We start from the raw sequence: 18792 nt of genomic DNA, 5'->3' as shown, positions 1-18792 counted from the left end.
TACCAATGATCTTCGTTTGGTTTTAAAGTGTGCAAGGCCAGTTATGTACGCAGATGATACAACATTATATCTACCAGCAACATCAATTTCAAAAATATAGCTGCAAGCAGCAATTGGTACTCCAGCGGTAAAATGAGGAATTAAGCATAGTATGGAGCATCAGACCAAATGAAACCATGAATACTAAAAGCAATTTTATGATGATTTCAATTGAAATGGCTGAAAAATCATAAATCCAACCTCTAGTAATATAATTAAATGGCTTATCTATCACTTTTGACTAACAGGTGGCTCTGCAATCAAATCATTTTGGTGTGTTCTGTATGTGGTGACAATGGCACACACAAAGTTTGCTGTTATTATATCAAAGCTTTGCAGAGATATAGCCTCAGAGTCATTTTGGCATCATTCCTAAAATTTGTAGGGGTGCTGTACGAAAACGGTTTTGTCTATCGACACAAAATCCATAACTTTTTGTGAGCACAGTCTGAAGATGATCTGGGTCTGAAGATGATCTGACTCAATTTTGGTGAAAATCGGACAAATGGTTGAGGAGGGGTTCGAAAAAGTAGGTTTTCAACATAAATCAAAATGGCAGACAGGAAGTTTGGCTGACTATGGCAAAATTGGTAACACTGTTCTCAGCATGACCCAGGAATCTATTAATACCAGTCTCATTACATTAGCCAAAATTCACAGAAACCTATTAGCATTTATTTGAAATTTCTAGGGCTGTAGTCAACCAAAGAAATGCTTAGTCGACCAAAGTCCTGTCCTGCGCAACGATCAGTCGACTAAAAAAAAAAAAAAAAAAAAGACGCAATGTTTTGCATTTTGATTGAACATTTAAACAATTTTCATAGAGCATTTATAAAACAACAACGAAAAAACATTAATACATAAAACTATAATAATAATACAATTCTTTGAAAATTAAGTGATTTTTTTTAACTGCAAAGTGAGGAGCTCTGTCCTAGGTCTATAGTGACAGCCACAATCGCACACCTGACCAGACCACACGCTACAAAAAATATAACTGCTAAAACTGCCAAATAATGAAAAATCCTAACAAAAGCTCTCGTTTATACAGGCTGTATATATTCTTCTTTACTTTCAAAGCTATGGGTTAACTTTTGTCCAGCTGATCTATAGGCGTTTGCAGAGATGCAGAGCAGGCGTTTGGCTGTCTGAGCAAGTCGTGGATATCTCTCCTCATTATTTTTCCACCACGCAAGTGGCCCAGCAGTGTCCACTTTACTTCTGTCCTGAATATAGTCTTTCATTTCGTCGCAAGAGGATCTTTGTGCGCCTGGCTCATTAGGGTCATCCTCTGCACCATGTCCACAAAGAAGCATTGCTATCTCCTTCTCTTTTGCCGTTTTCTGTTTTTTTGCCAACGGGTCAAATATTTTGTAAAATGCAGCCAGACAAAAGATTTAGATTTCTTGGACATTTTGTCGACTAAAGCCAAAACAAGTAGTGTTCTAACTGAATGAATACAGCAAAACTACCTATATTCCTTACTGAGCGTGAAGCAGCAGTGCAGCCAGCCACAGGGGTGATTCCCGAGTGTTCGTGGTGCGCTAAACTGTGGCGCTGTTATAAAATAGCCTAAATTAAAGCATTTAAACTTGGGGATAAAACATAGGCTAATTATATTTAGAATACAGTAATAAATAACTGCTAATAAAAGGAATAAATATCAAGGAGTAAATCAATGAAAATTTCTTTATTGGTAAAAAAATAAAAAAATAAAAATTATGCAACTGGTCGACCAATGAGAATGTCAGTCGACCAAGACGGCATCGACCGATTAGTCGACTAAACGACTAAAGTTGACAGCCCTAGAAATTTCATTATAACGTTTGACTACAAGGTGGCACTGTCTCAAAACATTTGGAGCACTTTCAGGTCATGGTCTTGATGGTACATACAAAGTTTCATAATGGTACACCAATGCATTTGTAAAATATAGCATTTTATATAATAATACTATTATAGTCAATGGCAATTTCATGTTTTGTTCAATTATAGCGCTACCAAGAGGCACAATCCCACCAAATATTTTATGTGTCCTTAGAGTGTGCCCATACATATGTGTGTCACATTTGGTGAAAATATCTCATTTTGTTTCGGAGTTATAGACATTTTTATATTCAAGAAGAGAAAAAATGACTGATGGTCGACTTTTTTTTACATTTTTTTGCTATTAATTATCAAAATTTTGGCAGTTGGGCATTAGAGTAGAGCCGGCACGCTATGTTTTCGAATTTCCTACGGTGGTTCTGTGTCAATCGGAGTAACGGGTTCTAAGATATTGGCAAATGTTTTTTAAGCCCTAAAATGCAACTTAGCACAAACCATAAGCCAAAACCTATCAAGTTTGGTACCGCTGGACTCGGCAAGGCTTCAGGAGTCTAAAAAGGTGACTCCCGTGAAAATAAGTCGACCACACCCAAAGTTATAAGTATGTGAATATCTGATTTTACCACTAGGTGGCGCTGGCTTGAAACTTCTCAGGCTCCTTCAGGGCACCGTGCTGATGACCCATACCAGGTTTCGTAACGATACGTCAAAGCGCTCATAAAATATAGCATTTTACTACAAAATTCAAAATGACTGGCGACCAAAATGGTTGACATGGAAAAATTGACAATGATTGATCCACCGAATCTAAAGAGACCAGTTTTGTGATTTTTGGCCAAACCATTCACAAGTTATAAGCAAAAATAGCCATTTTTCATATCTCCTGACCACTAGGTGGCACAGTGCCAAAACAATGCAGGTAGCCTCAGGTCATGCTTGTTATAACACACACCAAGTTTGGTCTCAATACACCAAACCATTGCGGAGATATAACCTCAGATATAACCTCAGGGATATAACCTAATTATCTGCTAATTTAGATGAGGAGTTACAAATAGTGGTAAAGTGGGTACAAAATAATAAAATGGTTCTAAATTTGACAAAAAAACAAAAGTATTGTGTTTGCATCAAATTCTAAACTTAAACCACAGTTAAATTTGTCTGTAAAGAGTGTGACTATTGAACAGGTAGAGGAAATAAGACTTCTTGGAGTTATGCTAGACAGTGGGCTGAAGTGGTCAAAACAGATAGAAAATATGGTAGTAGTTATGGGAATAATCAGTTATTAAGAGATCTGCAAATTTTTTACTACAGTATTGCATCTCTGAAATTGTGCAAACAATGGTCCTTACTTATCTAGACTACTGTCCAGTGGTGTGGTCGAGTGCATCAAGTAAAAACTAGAAATTACAGTTAGTCCAGAATAGAGCTGCACGACTTACTCTGAACTGTAACAGGAGGGTTAATATAATGAGAATGCACGGAATTCTAGGTTGGCTACTGGTGAAGGACAGGGCAATTGTTTCTCTGCTTTGTTTTATAAGAAATATTTCAGTGGAGAGTTCCAAGTACTGTCAATTTTTGTATGGCAGTGCTAGTCATAATTTTAACACCAGGCATGCAGCAAAAGGACATTTTTTGCTTCCTGTTTCAAAAACTAATGCAAAGCAACAGACTGTAATGAATAGAGGAATGAAAATGTGTAATGAATTGCCATCGGACATTACATGTTTTTAATAAGTAAAATGAGGTTTAAAAAAGCGTTAAAGAAATATTTAATGGCACAGTATTCAGGAAATTGTTGATCTTGATGTTCTGATTGAATTTTTGGTTTGTACGTTTTATTGTATTGGTTTTTATTGTTATGGATTAATGTAACTTTGTTTTTTACTTGTTGGGCCCCAGGAAGTATAGCCACTAGCTATGACTATCTAAGATGGCACCGCAGATGGCAGCTACTGTGCTTTGCTTTACTGTAACACTTTCAGTGTTTGTACTGTTTTTGTTTGTTTTTCCTGTTTTTTGTTTCTCAAACCCGATCAGTTTTACCAGGGATGGCCTGCTGAACATTCGGCAGAACACACCACAAAATCTTTTACTGGTTTTTGATTATTCGGACGTTTTGCTGGACGTTGTTGGCGGAGCCGTAGCTCTGGTCAAACGCTTCAGGATGCGCAGACAGGGGAAGCGAGCCGGCGCACTAGTGAAGCTCAGACAGCGCGGATTTCGAATGGTGTTGCCTAGAATACATCTGGCGAATCTACGCTCTCTACCCAACAAAACGGACAAACTCCTTCTGCTCTCCCGGACAAACAGGGATTTTTCGAACTCTGCTGCTCTGTGTTTCACGGAAACCTGGCTGAATGGCGCCATACCGATCAGAGCAGATCGCGAGGCAGAATCAACGGGGAAATTGTGCGGCGGCGGGACGTGCTTTTACATCAATGAGAGGTGGTGTACAGGTGTAACTGTGTTAAAGAAGATGTGCTGTTCAGATCTAGAAACACTTTTCATTAACTGCAAGCCGTTATATTCGCCGTTCATTCTCATGAGTTTCTCTATTCCACCGCAAGCGCATGTGAGCTCAGCTTTACAGAAACTCACTGATATGATCACAGAGAGTGAGCAACAACACCCAGGCTCTGTTTTAAGGCGAGACACTACAGGTGAATAGGGTAAAATTTTTAACTAGCAGATATCACCATGAAACTTTCCCAGTTGATTACCTACATTAAGATGAGAAAAAAATGTATTACAAAGTTTCTGTAATTTTATGTTTAAATATGCAAATTAGGCATTATCTAATTAAATATGCGCTAATTTGCATATATTTTAAAAAACGAAATCTCAGAATTGGATAAAGCCAGGTTCAAAATTCTTTTTTCATTGTGTTCACATATGAGATGGGAAAAAAATTACAGAGGGATTTATGGATATCTACTTTTGTTATCCTGTAAATCAGAATATACTGTCAATAGCCTTAAAAAATGTATTTTCGCCATGTTTTTTGGAATAAAATGTTATATAAATCAGGCTAGGAATAATATATTTACAAATCCCTCTGTAATTGTCTTCATAATATAACTAGGTACAAGACTGGAAAGTTTGGTGTATATAGGTGCTACTGAAGTGGAGATTTCGGACTTGGAGTATGAGAGAAAAGTCATTTTGAGAAAACGGGCTTTAAAGATTTATATTGTAAAAATCCACACATTTTTATATGAAAACATTGCTAACAAGCAAAACAACTGGCCAAGTAATTGTTTATAACAATGTAGACCATGAACAATGACAACTGAATAAAACAACATTGCCAAATAAGACCTTCAACTAACCACAGAGAACCACAAATACAGACACAAACTTATCATCAGAACTGCAACTCTAGTCATCTATGTCCATCGGAACACAAAGTTCACCCATGAGGGTTGAAAGCCTAGCTCTCCATGCCTGCCCCATATGTAGGCCCCTCACCCCTCTCTTGCTGATGCCTTTTTAGCTGTGCTCAGAGTCTTTCTGCAACGTTTTACACTCTCAGACCGGATGGATTCGGCTTTTGTGATCCTCAGCATGTCGGTTTCCCTGATGGTGGTGACGGTAACGACAGTGCTTTCCAGCCAAAGCTTATCCATAATGGCAAGCATGGCAGAGGCCCCCTCATTAAAAGTTGAAATGGCCATACTTGCAGCTGCCTCAACTCTACTCTTACCTACAAACACTGTTTTTGGACAGCGGGCCCAAATGACGGAGTTGAGGCACTCATTCGCGTTTTGAGTGCCACCATGCTGCATGCGCTGCACATGCGGTGGTATACAGGTATCAGCTTCTGGCCCACCTCCCGAGACAAAAAGTTTCCTGCATGAGTTTCTCCATTTTCCTCCGCTCTCCTATACCAACACCAGAACAGGTTGCACCTGGTGTGCAAGGGGACTTCGTCACAGGACATGCTATGGAGGAGACCAGCCCAGATCTCATTTTTCATTTTCTCTATGGAACCCTGGTTATTTAAAATTGCCCCCCTGTAATAATTTTGTAATGTTTTACATTTTTTGGCCGTTAATTTTCCCAGACCCTTCCCCCCCAATTTGCGTTCAACACTTAATTTTCGTAGTGCTGTGCCCATACGCTTATGGGCATGGTTGATGCATTCTAATTTTACTACCTCATGCCCAGGGTATGGGTTGAGGGATACCACCTCCCTGAATGCAGCACTGTCCCCATCTGACAGCATCTGAATGTATCTCAGCTGGTGGCGACTCACAGACCTAGCCCACATCCTCTTCGCTACCTCCTGCTCCATAGCCTTGCTTGAGCCCCTAAAATTTTGTGCACAGTCATGCGTTTCTCTCCAGCTGTCAATTTCCTCATCTGTAATCTTTCCCTCATGTCTGGCAGCTTCTTAAAGGGCACAAGCATGGCAATAGGAGGATAGAACCTCAAAGTCAATCACCAGTCCCGTAAAAATATCGATGCACACCCCGATCCCATAGTGTGATGTGAACCCTCTTTTCTGCCAAGTGCCATCAAAAAACACACTGATATTTATCACCGCATCTGCATCCTCTCTCAGCAACTCTGCCACATCTGCATCAATATCTGCATAGGCCTGCCTGACCTGCTCCCTGGTCCTGTGAAGTGACTCAAGACCTCTCTCAATTTCTGCCGCTAAAATGAAATGTGTATTGTATCAATAACTGTTCATTTGTTTTGTTTTTATAGATACAGCACACAGAAATCTGTACTGTAAAAGTAAAACTGACCACCGCAACACAACATAATGAATGAAATGGCACTTTATTCTATTCTTATAAATCTTATAAATAAATAAATATTTCATCCATACAAAACAAATATTGTTACAGTAATGTTATAATATGTTACAAGGTGGTAACAGCCACACGTATTGGGCTATTTCTGACATTAGAAATTCTAAACCTCCCATCGACAGCTTACGTTCAGATGCGCTTCCCGAGGCGGGCATTTCACTGGGTAATCCATCACTTTTCCCCCTTGCAAGTGACAACTGCTGTACTCTTTTCGATGATTGACGCGAAGTCATTTTCATTAATTCGCTCAAAAGATCCCGCGGAAAGCTTAACCAAACAAGGAAGCGTCAAAGCATACCATGTCATGTTACGATTCTGAACGAATCACGTTGTCAGAAATTGTCTTCAGCCAATGAGATTGCGCATTTAGAGTTAAATCCCCTCTTTTACTTTCACGATTGGTTGCTGATAAAAAGGAAATGACCATATTTGGATCCGACAGCATTGTAGAGAAGAGAGAGAGCTTTCCAGCAGTATACGTGATGACTGGGTACAGGCAGAGATCGCGGAGCAGCATGTTGATTTAGAACGCCAACTTTTGTTGAATTTATGAGAAATCTACAGACGCAAACAGACGAAGTGCAGTAAAATAAAGACCTAAATGTGTATTTCGGACTTTTTTTTCACCACAAGTCTGAAAGAAGACATGTTATTGAAGACAAATATCCAAAAATCTCAAAATTGACCAATAAAAAAAAAACAATGTTTTTGCCTGCCGTGTCTCGCCTTAATCATTCTCGGGGACTTTAATAAAGCAAATCTCTCCAGTGAACTGACAAAACACAGACAGCACATCTCATGGCCCAGCAGAGACAGTAATATATTGGATCACTGTTACACAGCGATAAAGGACGCATATCACTCTGTCCCACGAGCAGCTTTAAGAATCTCTGATCACTGTTTGGCTCATCTTATACCAACATACAGGCAGAAACTCAAATCTGCTAAACCTGTATTAAGAACTGTTAAAAGATGGACTAATGAAACAGAGCGGGTTTTACAAGCCTGTTTCGACTATACTGATTGGACTGTTCTTGAAGCTGCTGCAAACGATCTGGACAAGCTCACAGAGACTGTAACATCTTATATCAGTTTCTGTGAGGATATGTGCATTCCTACCAGGACTCATCTAACTTATAACAATGACAAACCATGGTTCACTGCAAAACTCAGACAGCTTCGTCAGGCCAAAGAAGATGCTTACGGAAAGGGGGATAAAGTCTTGTTCTTACTAGAACCAGGAAGTATGAACATATTAGCCCGGATTCTGTCAACACTGCACTGGCTCCCTATCAAACATTGTATAGATTTTAAAATCTTGTTAACTACTTATAAAGCCCTGAATGACTTAGCTCCTCAGTACCTGCTCTTATCACATTATAGTCCTCCACGTCCGCTGTGTTCTCAAAACACCAATGACTGCACATCTAATGACCCCTCTGTCAAGCTCCTGGGCCCGGTTTTTCAAAAGTAATCCACTAGGATTTTGGATAACGGATTGGATCAAATCTTGAAAATGGGTTTTTCAAAAGAAAAAACGGATTACATAATCGGATTAGATCACGTAATCCAATCTTGGTTTTGATCCGGATCAAACCTTTAGTTTGGGTTTTTCAGAACTTTTTTGTAGGATTTGGATCACTTTGATCCAAAAAATCTGGATTAAACTGATCCCATCAGAAGGGTGGATTCAGCGTGGATTTCATGCCTAAAATGTAATGAAAACTTTAAAAATGTATCAAATAATACTATATTTGGATCATGCAGTATCTTACAAGATATCCTATTTATTCATAAGGTTTTAATTTTATTTGTTCATCCGTCAGGCTACAGTGATTAGGTAGGTTTTAACGTATTCAGCCTTTCAGTATAGGCCTACAGCAAAGTAGAAAGAGTTTGGCCTCATAAAATAATCCCCCAAACAGCTGTCAAAATTGACCAAAAACAATACATTTTATTCTGTCACTAATTGATATATATATTCATCACAATCGAAAATATTTTAGTTTTAGAATATTATTGTGGAGTATTTGACAATAAGTCTTTTTTTTAATTCAATACATCTATATTTGAAACTTGTTATAAATATCCTCAATGTACAGTGTATGTGTTGTAGGTCTCAGATGAGCGGACTGCTGGAAGAGGATGGGGTGGGGTTTTTCTTGTTTTTAGTTTTTTTTTTAAATGTGTGTGTTTTCATTTCAAATAAAAATAAACTTATATTGACCCCACACTGGCTATTCTACTGGTCACACTTTATATTAGGTGGCCTTAACTACTATGTACTTACATCAAAAAATAAGTACAATGTACTTATTGTGCTCATACTGTATTGCAAAACACTATTGCTGCTATTGAGGTGGGATACGGGTAAGGTTAGGGACGGGTTTGGTGGTATGTGTAGGTTTAAGGGTGGGTTAAGGTTGTAAGGGATGGGTCAACAGTGTAATTATAAATGTAATTACAGAAATTAATTACAGATGTAATTACATATAGGTATTTTTAAAAATATAAGTACAATGTAAAAACATGTATGTACACAATAAGTGCATTGTACCAAATGATTAATTTAAATGTAAGTACATAGTAGTTAAGGCCACCTAATATAAAGTGGGTCCATTCTACTTGTACATATCTATAGTTCTACATTGTGATTTCCTATCCTGTTTGAGCACTGGTTATCCAGATTTGGTGATCCTGAAAAGTTCCTATCCGGATCAGATTGATCCAATCCGATATTGCTTTGAAAAACTGGCTCAAAAGTAAGATGGATTACGTGATCACGGATCGCAAAAAAAAAGTATTACTAAATCCGGATCAATTTTATCCGGATTAAACCTTTTGAAAAACCGGGCCCTGAAGTTTGCAGATGACACAACACTGATCGGCCTCATCCAGGACGGTGACGAGTCTGCTTACAGACAGAAGGTTAAGGAGCTGGCTGTCTGGTGCAGTCTTAACAACTTGGAGCTTAACACGCTCAAAACTGTGGAGATGATCGTGGATTTCAGGAGAAACCCCCCTGCTCTCCCCCCACTCACCATCATGAACAGCACTGTGACTGCAGTGGAGTCATTCAGATTCCTGGGCACCCCAATTTCTCAAGACCTGAAGTGGGACAATCACATCGAGTCCATTGTGAAAAAGGCCCAGAAGAGGTTGTACTTCCTTTGCCAGCTGAGAAAGTTAAAAATGCCACAGGAGCTGCTGGAACAATTCTACTCTGCCATCATTGAATCTGTCCTCTGCACTTCAATAACTGTCTGGTTCAGCTCAGCTACCAAATCTGACCTCAGAAGACTACGGAGGGTAGTCCAGAATGCTGAGCGAATCATTGGTAGAACCCTCCCCACTCTCCAAGAACTGTACTTATCCAGAGTGAGCAAAAGGGCTGGCAAAATCACTCTGGACCCCTCACATCCAGCACACTCCCTCTTTGTACTGTTACCGTCTGGTCAACGCTACAGAGCTCTGAGCACCAGAACGACCAGACACAGGAACAGTTTCTTTCCTCAGCCAATCCATCTCATGAACACTTGACATTAAACGTGGAACACACAACACTATTATACATAATTTATTCACCACACATACTTATTTTTTTCATTTCAAATCAAATCAGTCATCTCATAACTGTACATACATAATTGTCTATATTATATATTGTGTTTTTGCTTTTTGTACATTGCCTATTTGTATATTATTATTTTATTATCTGTGTCCTGTCCTGTTGCTGTCTTTCTGTTGCACTGTGGAGTTCTGTCACTATAACAAATTCCTCGTATGTGTAAACATACCTGGCCAATAAAGCTCATTCTGATTCTGATTCTGACCTTAGTGGTGGCTAATGGGGATCCAAATAAACAAATAAACCCCTCCAACCAAAAGAGAATCGAGGCACACCTACCCCTTCATGTGAACGTATGAAACAGGGGGGTTAGAATGGGATTGGGCCTAAGTCACCTTTGGCTCACTGTCAGTGGCGTAACTACAGGCAGTGCAGCCGCATTAGGGTCCGTGCGGCGGGGGGCAACACAATGCATGCGGGCCCTGCCCACATCGCAAGCGGGCCCCTGACAACAAAGTGACTATATTAATATAAATATTACTTATACAATATAATTAGTGCTGAAATTCTTCACAGCAGTGAATAAATACATAACATTTGTGTAGACTGCTCTTTTGCTTTAATAGTCTAGTGGTAAAACTTTTTTTTTCCATTAAAACCACAGGTGTTCATCAGTGATTGTATATCAAAGGCAAGAACACGTTTGTGTGCATTTTGTTTTGTGCTTTTACCAGAACGAAGCGCTCAATCATCTGTGTGAAGACATTGTACATGAGAGAACGCCAAGAGAGAACTGATAACAAGGGGCAATGAGCACTCGCCATAACACATTCCAGCGATATATCACCTATTATTTAACACAGACCAACAAATTTCTGATCAAATAGAGTTGTTTCTTTCTTTTAGGTACATCCGTGCGTGCCGTGAGATGTTGCAAAAAGTGGTGGGGTCATGGGGACACAAACCACCTGCAAATTATGCCTATACAATAGTATTTTGAGGAAACTATTAAAAATATTCAACAGAATTAATAGTTTTGTTTTATTTGTAATATGTAATTTCCACGACTTTCAAAAAGAGGAGAAAAATATTGAGAGATCGACATATGTCAAATTTGCCGTCACTCCCTCAGCCGTTGTATAAGAAACACCATCGCAGTTGCACTAATTCATTTTTTGGTAATTTACTGTCAAGGTAATATAACCAGTGGTCGAATTGTAAAAAAAAAAAATAGGGGGGATGGTGTGGTCAGTTTCTTTCCTGGGGGGATTGGGGCTGGGTTCCTGTAGCTAATTTTACATAATAATTACAAAACTTGTCTAATTTTTAAAAAGTAAAACTATTATTTAAAACTATTATTTATAAGCTTTTTTCCCCTTCTGTGGCCTGAATTGGAGGATTTTTTGTCAATATTGATAACTAAACAATATTTTGCTAAATTTGTTTTTGTGCTGGCACCTTGGATAGTTTAGGCCTGTCATGGATAAAAAAAAAATTATGATAATAAAATCGGCAGTAGATGGCAGCAAGTCCCCGTTTTAATAAATTATTTATTGAATCATTCAAATCAAACCACTCATTCAAAACTGCTGATTCAATAAGAAACAAAACAAGTGAGTCCATCTAAATGGACCGTTGAATCACCATGTTGCTATGCACTGTTCATAAAATTAATAGCACATTTGTGCTTGCGCACATGTGCTGATTTTCAGAAAAGAAGGCTATATGCTTGTGCAATGAATATAAAAACATAACTCACACATGGGCATTTTTCTTTCATTGCTTGAATTATAAGGGCATTATAACTGCATTCTAATATGCTTCATCGTGCAGTGAATGCTTTTGGACTCTCAAGACGTGTTTTTGTTTGGTTTTTGCAAAGTCAACTCGATAATCTCAGCTCTCCTATCTCAGTCACACATACAGCATATGTCAGGGGAACACCTTTAAATTCTGATCAAGGAAAAAATCATACCTTCAGTTGTATTCTTTTTAAAGAAATTCAAAAGTTGCTCTTGAACCATTTTGTGAAAAAATGAGTTCTGACAGTATCGAGTTCTGATTGGCCAATTGTCGTTATTCAGTTTGCGAATTATCATTCGTAGGGAATTTTAACATTTTATTTGTATGATAAGTTTTACATAATACACATTATTAATCTAAAGGGGATGGTGGTTTTACTGAGGGGATGCTTTTTATTTTTTTCAACCAGGGGGATGCCATCCCCCCACAATTCGAGCCCTGAATATAACACAAAGTATAAAATTATAAATGTGCTTGTGGGTACTAAATTTGTGTGTGGTTGTTGCTGCTACAGCTGGCCATGTTTCGGGACATGGTGTTGCTAAGTTTTTCAGACCTCTTTCTTATCTAGTGTCTTGACTCTCAGAGAGGAATGTGGTTGCTGTGATTCCTGGGTTGCTGTGCTAAAAATACCAAAAAAGTTTGCGGTAATTTCAGCACAACAGAGCTTAAACACTCCATGCTTCAGATAACCTTGACTTCTGTGCTTTGCAAATACAATAGGAAACATGCTGACGACTCTAAAATTCAACACAATTATGCGGGTACTTCTGGCTGCTGTGGCAAGGTGCGCACACAGCCGCATTAGCGTGTGTGTTGGAGAAAGAGGCATACAAAGAGAACTGATAATATTTGCTTATATGGGTTCCCTTATATGGGGATCTTCATCTTCTGCTTCGTCTTCTGGTTGCTGCTTGTGTGGGACTTACTAAGTTCTAGGGCCAGCGCAGCCGTGTCTGGCAGGCCTAAACTACAGACATGTCTTCACTTTTCACCTGGGAAAAAACTCTCCTGACCACCAGCAAGTCAAAATAACATCTTTGGAGTTCGTCACACTTGAACCCAGAAGAATTTGATTGCAAATTCAACACCATCGAACCATCAAAGAAAGGAAGAATTGTATAAACTTGTTAAATTATCTAAAACAACACTAGATAAGACCCTATTCCATCTAAGCTACTAAAAGAGGTGCTTCCAAAAGTCACAGATCCTCTTCTAATTAATATTATTAAATCGTCATTGCCATTAGGATATGTCCCAAAAACCTTCATTATTAAGCCTCTCATTAAAAAACCACAACTTCAACGAATTAGTAGTAGGTAGTATCATCACAACTATGTTCCTTCTTTGAGAAAAATGGTATCTGTGAGGATTTCCAGTCAGGATTTAGACCGTATCATAGTACTGAGACTTGCTCTCATTAGAGTTACAAATTACTTGCTCTTATCATCAGATCATGTTTGTATCTCTCTATTAGTGCTACTGGATCTTAGCGCCATGTTTGACACTACAGATTACAACATTCTTTTCAATAGACTAGAAAATGATGTTGGCATTAGAGGAAGTGCATTGGCATGGTTCAAATTGTACTTATCTGACCGCCATCAATTCAAGGCAGTGAATGAAGAGGTATCATATCGATCACAAGTGCAGTATGGAGTACCTCAAGGCTCAGTACTAGGGCCATTTTCATATCTCCCTCAGTTACCCTTGGGAGATATTATCAGGAAACAAGGTGTTAGCTTTCACGCTTATGCTGATGATACTCAGCTCTATATTTATTTGCAACCTACGAAACATACCAATTTGCAAAACTAACGGAATGCAGTTGATATAAAACTGGATGACTAGTAATTTCTTACTGTTAAATTCTGAAAAGAAAAAAAAAACAGAGGTGTTAATTATCGGACCAAAAACCTGCATGTGGTAACCTAGAACACGGTCTAATACTTGATGGCTGCTCTGTCAATTCTCCTTCATCAGTTAGGAATCTAGGTGTGCTATTTGATAGCAATCTTTCCTTCGAAAGCCATGTTTCTAGAATTTGTAAAACCGCATTTTTCCATCTCAAAAATATATCTAAATTATGACCTATGCTCTCAATGGGAAATGCAAAAACATTATTCATTATTCATGCGTTCATGTCAAGGTTAGATTATTGAAATGCTCTACTGGGTGGTTGCTCTGCACGCTTAATAAACAAACTGGTTCAAAATGTAGCAGCTAGAGTTCTTACTAGAACCAAGAAGCATGACCATATTAGCCAGGTTCTGTCAACACTGCATTGAATGGTTTAGCACCTCAGTATTTGAGCGAGCTCTTATTGCATTATGGAATATCATTATGATCTCAAAACTCTGGTCATTTGATAATGAATATATACCACGGGCGGCAGATCCTTTCCTATTTAGCTCCCAAACCCTGGAACAATCTACCTAACACTGTTCAGGAGGCAGACACACTCTGTTAGATTAAAAACCCATCTCTTTAACATGGCTTACACATAACATACTAACACATCTCTATAATTCAAATCCGTTAAAGGATAGTTAGGCTGCATTAATTAGGTAAACCGGAACCAGGAACATAACATCCCATAACACCCAATGTACTTGTTACATCATTAGAAGAATGGCATCTACGCTAATATTAGTCTGTTTCACTTTTATTCCAAGGTCACCATAGCCACCCAGATCCAGTCTGTATCCAGATCAGATGGTTACTGCAGTCACCCAGATCCAGTCCGTATCCAGACCAAATGGTGGATCAGCACCTAGAGACGATCTCGACAGCCCTGAATGTCAGCGGAGAACATGTCAAGTAGATGAGCCCCAGAGCCCCTCCGAAGACCTCGTCACCTAGACGGCCATCGGGACAAGACTACTGGAACCAGACGAGTCCTCTGCACAATCTGACTTTGTTGCAGCCTAGAATTAAACTGCTGGTTTCGTCTGGCCAGTGAAGAACGGAATATTGTTTCAACACACTATTTCGCTGTTTAATACTGTAAAGCCACTTTTACACAATCTGCATATAAATAATGGTGACTTGACTATTATTATATTACTAGCATGGTATAAAAACAAAGTTATTTATCAACCGCATGACTGCTTGTAATGAAGATTTAAATGCAACAATAGGCAGTAGAGCTGATTGTTTATGTCAATGGTATGTTTTAATTTAGAATGTTTGTGATAATGTAAGAAAAGTAGATTAAGTTGCTCAATAAAGTGGCAAAACATTTAATGTACAAATATAGAAGTAAATGCCAAAGTAAAAAGCATTAAACAATGTGTGTATTATATTTATTGCATTTAAACACGTCTATGAAAGATTGTATTACTGTACTGTGTAAAAAAGAATCACATTGCTGAAAAAGCATTTTAAGTAACAATGTTTGGATTTGAAATCAAAATAATGGATAAATGTTGTGTTTGTAGTAAACAGCAATGGATCAGGAGCAGACTCTTATGTGAAAGCACAGTCAGTGCTGCTTCTGCACCACTTACGTACCATACATGGACTGCATACGCACTGCAAACGGAGTGTGTGAACCTGGTGTAAAAGGCCGCCTCGCATACAGTTCACGAAGCATCAGGCTTGTGCTGTGTGTAAGCTATTGTGCAACAATTGCGCAATTGTCAAAACATAAATGCAGTACACGATCAAACATTTTGGTGAGATAAATATATATTTTTGAAAAATGTCTAAAAAAATGCCCCCCTCCACCCCTCAAATTAAAAAATCCTCTCTCACAAGAGCCACCTAAGAGGGAAATTCATCTTCAAAAATGAAATTCAGGCCCTGAATAAATGTCTAAAAATGTTGATTGGATCATCACTATACATCATTTTACATGATAAAAAGAAGACTCTAAAAAGACTGGCATGGGTGATTATATCGGCACATACTGCTTTCTGTGATTGGAATTTTTTTTTCCTAAAATTTGAAAAAACTGAAAAATTCTCAAGAACAACTCAAAAGGGTTCAAATGGGTCTCTTCTAGAGACTTCAGCATCTCAGCACAGGACCTGGAGGAGAGCACTCACCTGTCACTGGGGCTTCTATGTCCAGGAGGTTCTTCTCCGAACGGAGGATTACTGCTCCCTCACCAATTAATCGCAGTGCCACACTCTCCTCCACACGCCCCTCTTTAGTGAGGTGGGCCTTCAGAACATCTACTTTGGGTTTGCCCTCACTGTCAAACACTTCTTTCACAGTCAGTCGGTGGCTTGGGGGAAACGGGACAGCTGGAAGGAAAAAAGATAGAAAGGACTTTCATTTTGCTACTGTTTTGCTTGAAATGGTAGCTGAGGGTGGTAACCAAAATCACAGGAATTTTGTGACAAATAAATACAATATCATTCATACAATATAACTCAAGATACCAATATCCAGTAGTTCCAACAGTTGTCATTGCCATTAATTAATCAGCAAAAATAATAAATTGGTTGACAATGACATCCATTAATTACAATAACCGACATAAAAACACTTATCATTTGAAAGAAAAGACATTCAATAGTATACAAACAGCACGTTCAGCTGACAGTGGTAACCCCTGTATAATACACACAAATATAAACCCAAACACAAGCAGTATGCCATCTAGAAAAGACAAACGGGCATTTTAACCAAAGCTAATTAGGGATTTGAAATGGGAGATTCGGCAAAGCTATCATTTTGTGGTTTGGAAGCGGTAATTGTATTACATTTAAAGGTGCCAAAGAATGGAAAACTGTATTTACCTTGGCATAGTTGAATAATAACAGTTCTGTATATGGAAATGACATACCATGAGCCTCAAAGACCGTCGTTTCCTCCTTATATAAATCTCGTAAATGCAAACGACCACTGAAAAATAGGCGAATCAGAACATAACACTGACTGTGACGTTACAGTTGGGATCACTAATATGTACGCCCCCAACATTTGCATATACCCGCCCATGTTCTATACCAGCTGCCAGCTGCCAGCCGAACCCACACAGCCGAATCATCAGAAGTTCTGCAGGTATTGTGAAGAAACAAGAGAGGACAACAGCAAAAATGGCAGATCATGGAAATAAATGTTATGTTCCAGGCTGTGCAGGGGATGTGAAGTGCAGGGATGGGTTGGTGTCTGTCATTGAAAATGTATATAGTCACTGTCAAGTTGAGAATAAAATGCCCATTGCGGATGATTCTGAAGCGTTCCAGAATCTCATGGTCTCGCGAATCCAATTGCTTTGCTCCTGGTGTGATTTGGCACCGCGTGGAGGAAGGAACAAAACCTTGTCTGAGCCTTAAGGGGTAATGGTAACATAATACAGTGATAATAGGCTGCTTTTAACATTTAATTATAAAAAATTATAAAATTATAGAAGTTCTTATTTGACCAGACTAGCCTATACTTTCTTAATAGCATAAACCGGTTTTACTCCCTTCAAACTTTGTCTGGAATGTCACTGTTTCTGCCACTGAAACTTCCCAAAACAGGCAAAAACACACAAAAATTAAATTTGTGTCTGTCTGCCTGATGAAAAAATGCATTTAAAACATGTTCATATTTTAGAGAATATTTGCATCACTAATGATTTATCTCATCCACCCCACATTATTTAGAATATATTTTTTATTACCTAATTCACCTGACCCGCGGATTATCCGCAGTACCCGAGGATATAACCGCCATCCGCGCATCACTAATGGACATAACCACTTCAAATAAGCTTAAAAGTGGCTCGCCTCACAATCGCTTTTAACAGTTTGATGTTAGCATGTTGCTGTGCTAACAAAGTGATTCCACATACCAGAAACAGATACTGCATAAAAAGTCCATCTGCAATTAAACTCTTTCATCAGCATTTCAGTGTTCAATAACATAACCACATTTATAGTTCCTATCCACATAGCATTTCACTCTATCATTGTTTATTTTTTCATTGTATATTTAATTAAATCGGGTATTTTATTTCATGTCAAGTGGACACAAAATGAACTTTAAATTGTTTATTTCTGAATTAGAACATTTTATTTACAAACATACACGGAGGAAAATATCCATCAACAGAACTCAATCATATGCTGCATGGGCCCTGATGCTTTTTTTTGCCTCTCGCTGAAAAATGTGGCCATATTTTTGGAACTGAATTAGGCTACGATCAACAGCTTACAAAGAGAATGAACTCCGAGCCAAGCAACTACACTGGGACCACTGAAATTAGTCTGCATAAACAGCACAACAGCCTGAAAGTTAAAATGTCAAACTGATCAACTCCGTTTTAATCACATTTATTGCTTATTATGTGATGAGCACAGTACTCTTATTTCACACAATTCCATTCTCTCTGCCAACAAGTGTTTTCTGGGAGCACAAGCAATATGAATAATAAAGAGGATTAGTAGAACATTTAAGCCAATGATTGCAGTTGCCAGTTTTCATTTAGTGGTAACTGCAAGGAAGGCAAAGCCAGAACAACAAATGAGCATTAATCCTTCTTAAATTCCTTCTACCCATAAACACTGTCTGCCTGACCAGGGCTCGCATAATCTCTAGCCCGACGTCCCGGGGCTATTGTGTTTTCCAGTCAGGCTACCAAAATGTATCACTACCCTGTCCGACGGGCTACCTTAAATACAGGGCTCCCACGCAGTGTTCCCTCTAAGCTGACCGCGCAGAAGAAATAATGTGCCTCGCGCACACAAAAATGAGTTGGGAAGCCATTTGATTGAATGCCACCAGTGAAAG

At 38.7% G+C, this 18792-nt stretch overlaps 1 protein-coding gene across 1 annotated transcript in view; it reads right to left on the bottom strand.

Annotated features, from left to right (window-relative positions):
* The window catches only part of LOC306885127 (protein phosphatase 3 catalytic subunit alpha), a 180950-nt gene that overhangs the window by 74910 nt on the left and 87248 nt on the right, over positions 1-18792 (bottom strand). The window contains exon 2 of the mRNA XM_079441472.1: positions 16113-16313. Within this exon, the coding sequence (XP_079297598.1) occupies positions 16113-16313 (201 nt within the window). The remainder of the gene's footprint in view (positions 1-16112; positions 16314-18792) is intronic.

The sequence above is a fragment of the Barbus barbus genome (assembly GCF_936440315.1).
Source record: "Barbus barbus genome assembly, chromosome: 2".
In the NCBI taxonomy this organism is placed as follows: Eukaryota; Metazoa; Chordata; class Actinopteri; order Cypriniformes; family Cyprinidae; genus Barbus; species Barbus barbus.
The sequence above is the reverse complement of the archived record's forward strand: the minus strand, read 5'-3'. Positions and strand labels throughout refer to the sequence as shown.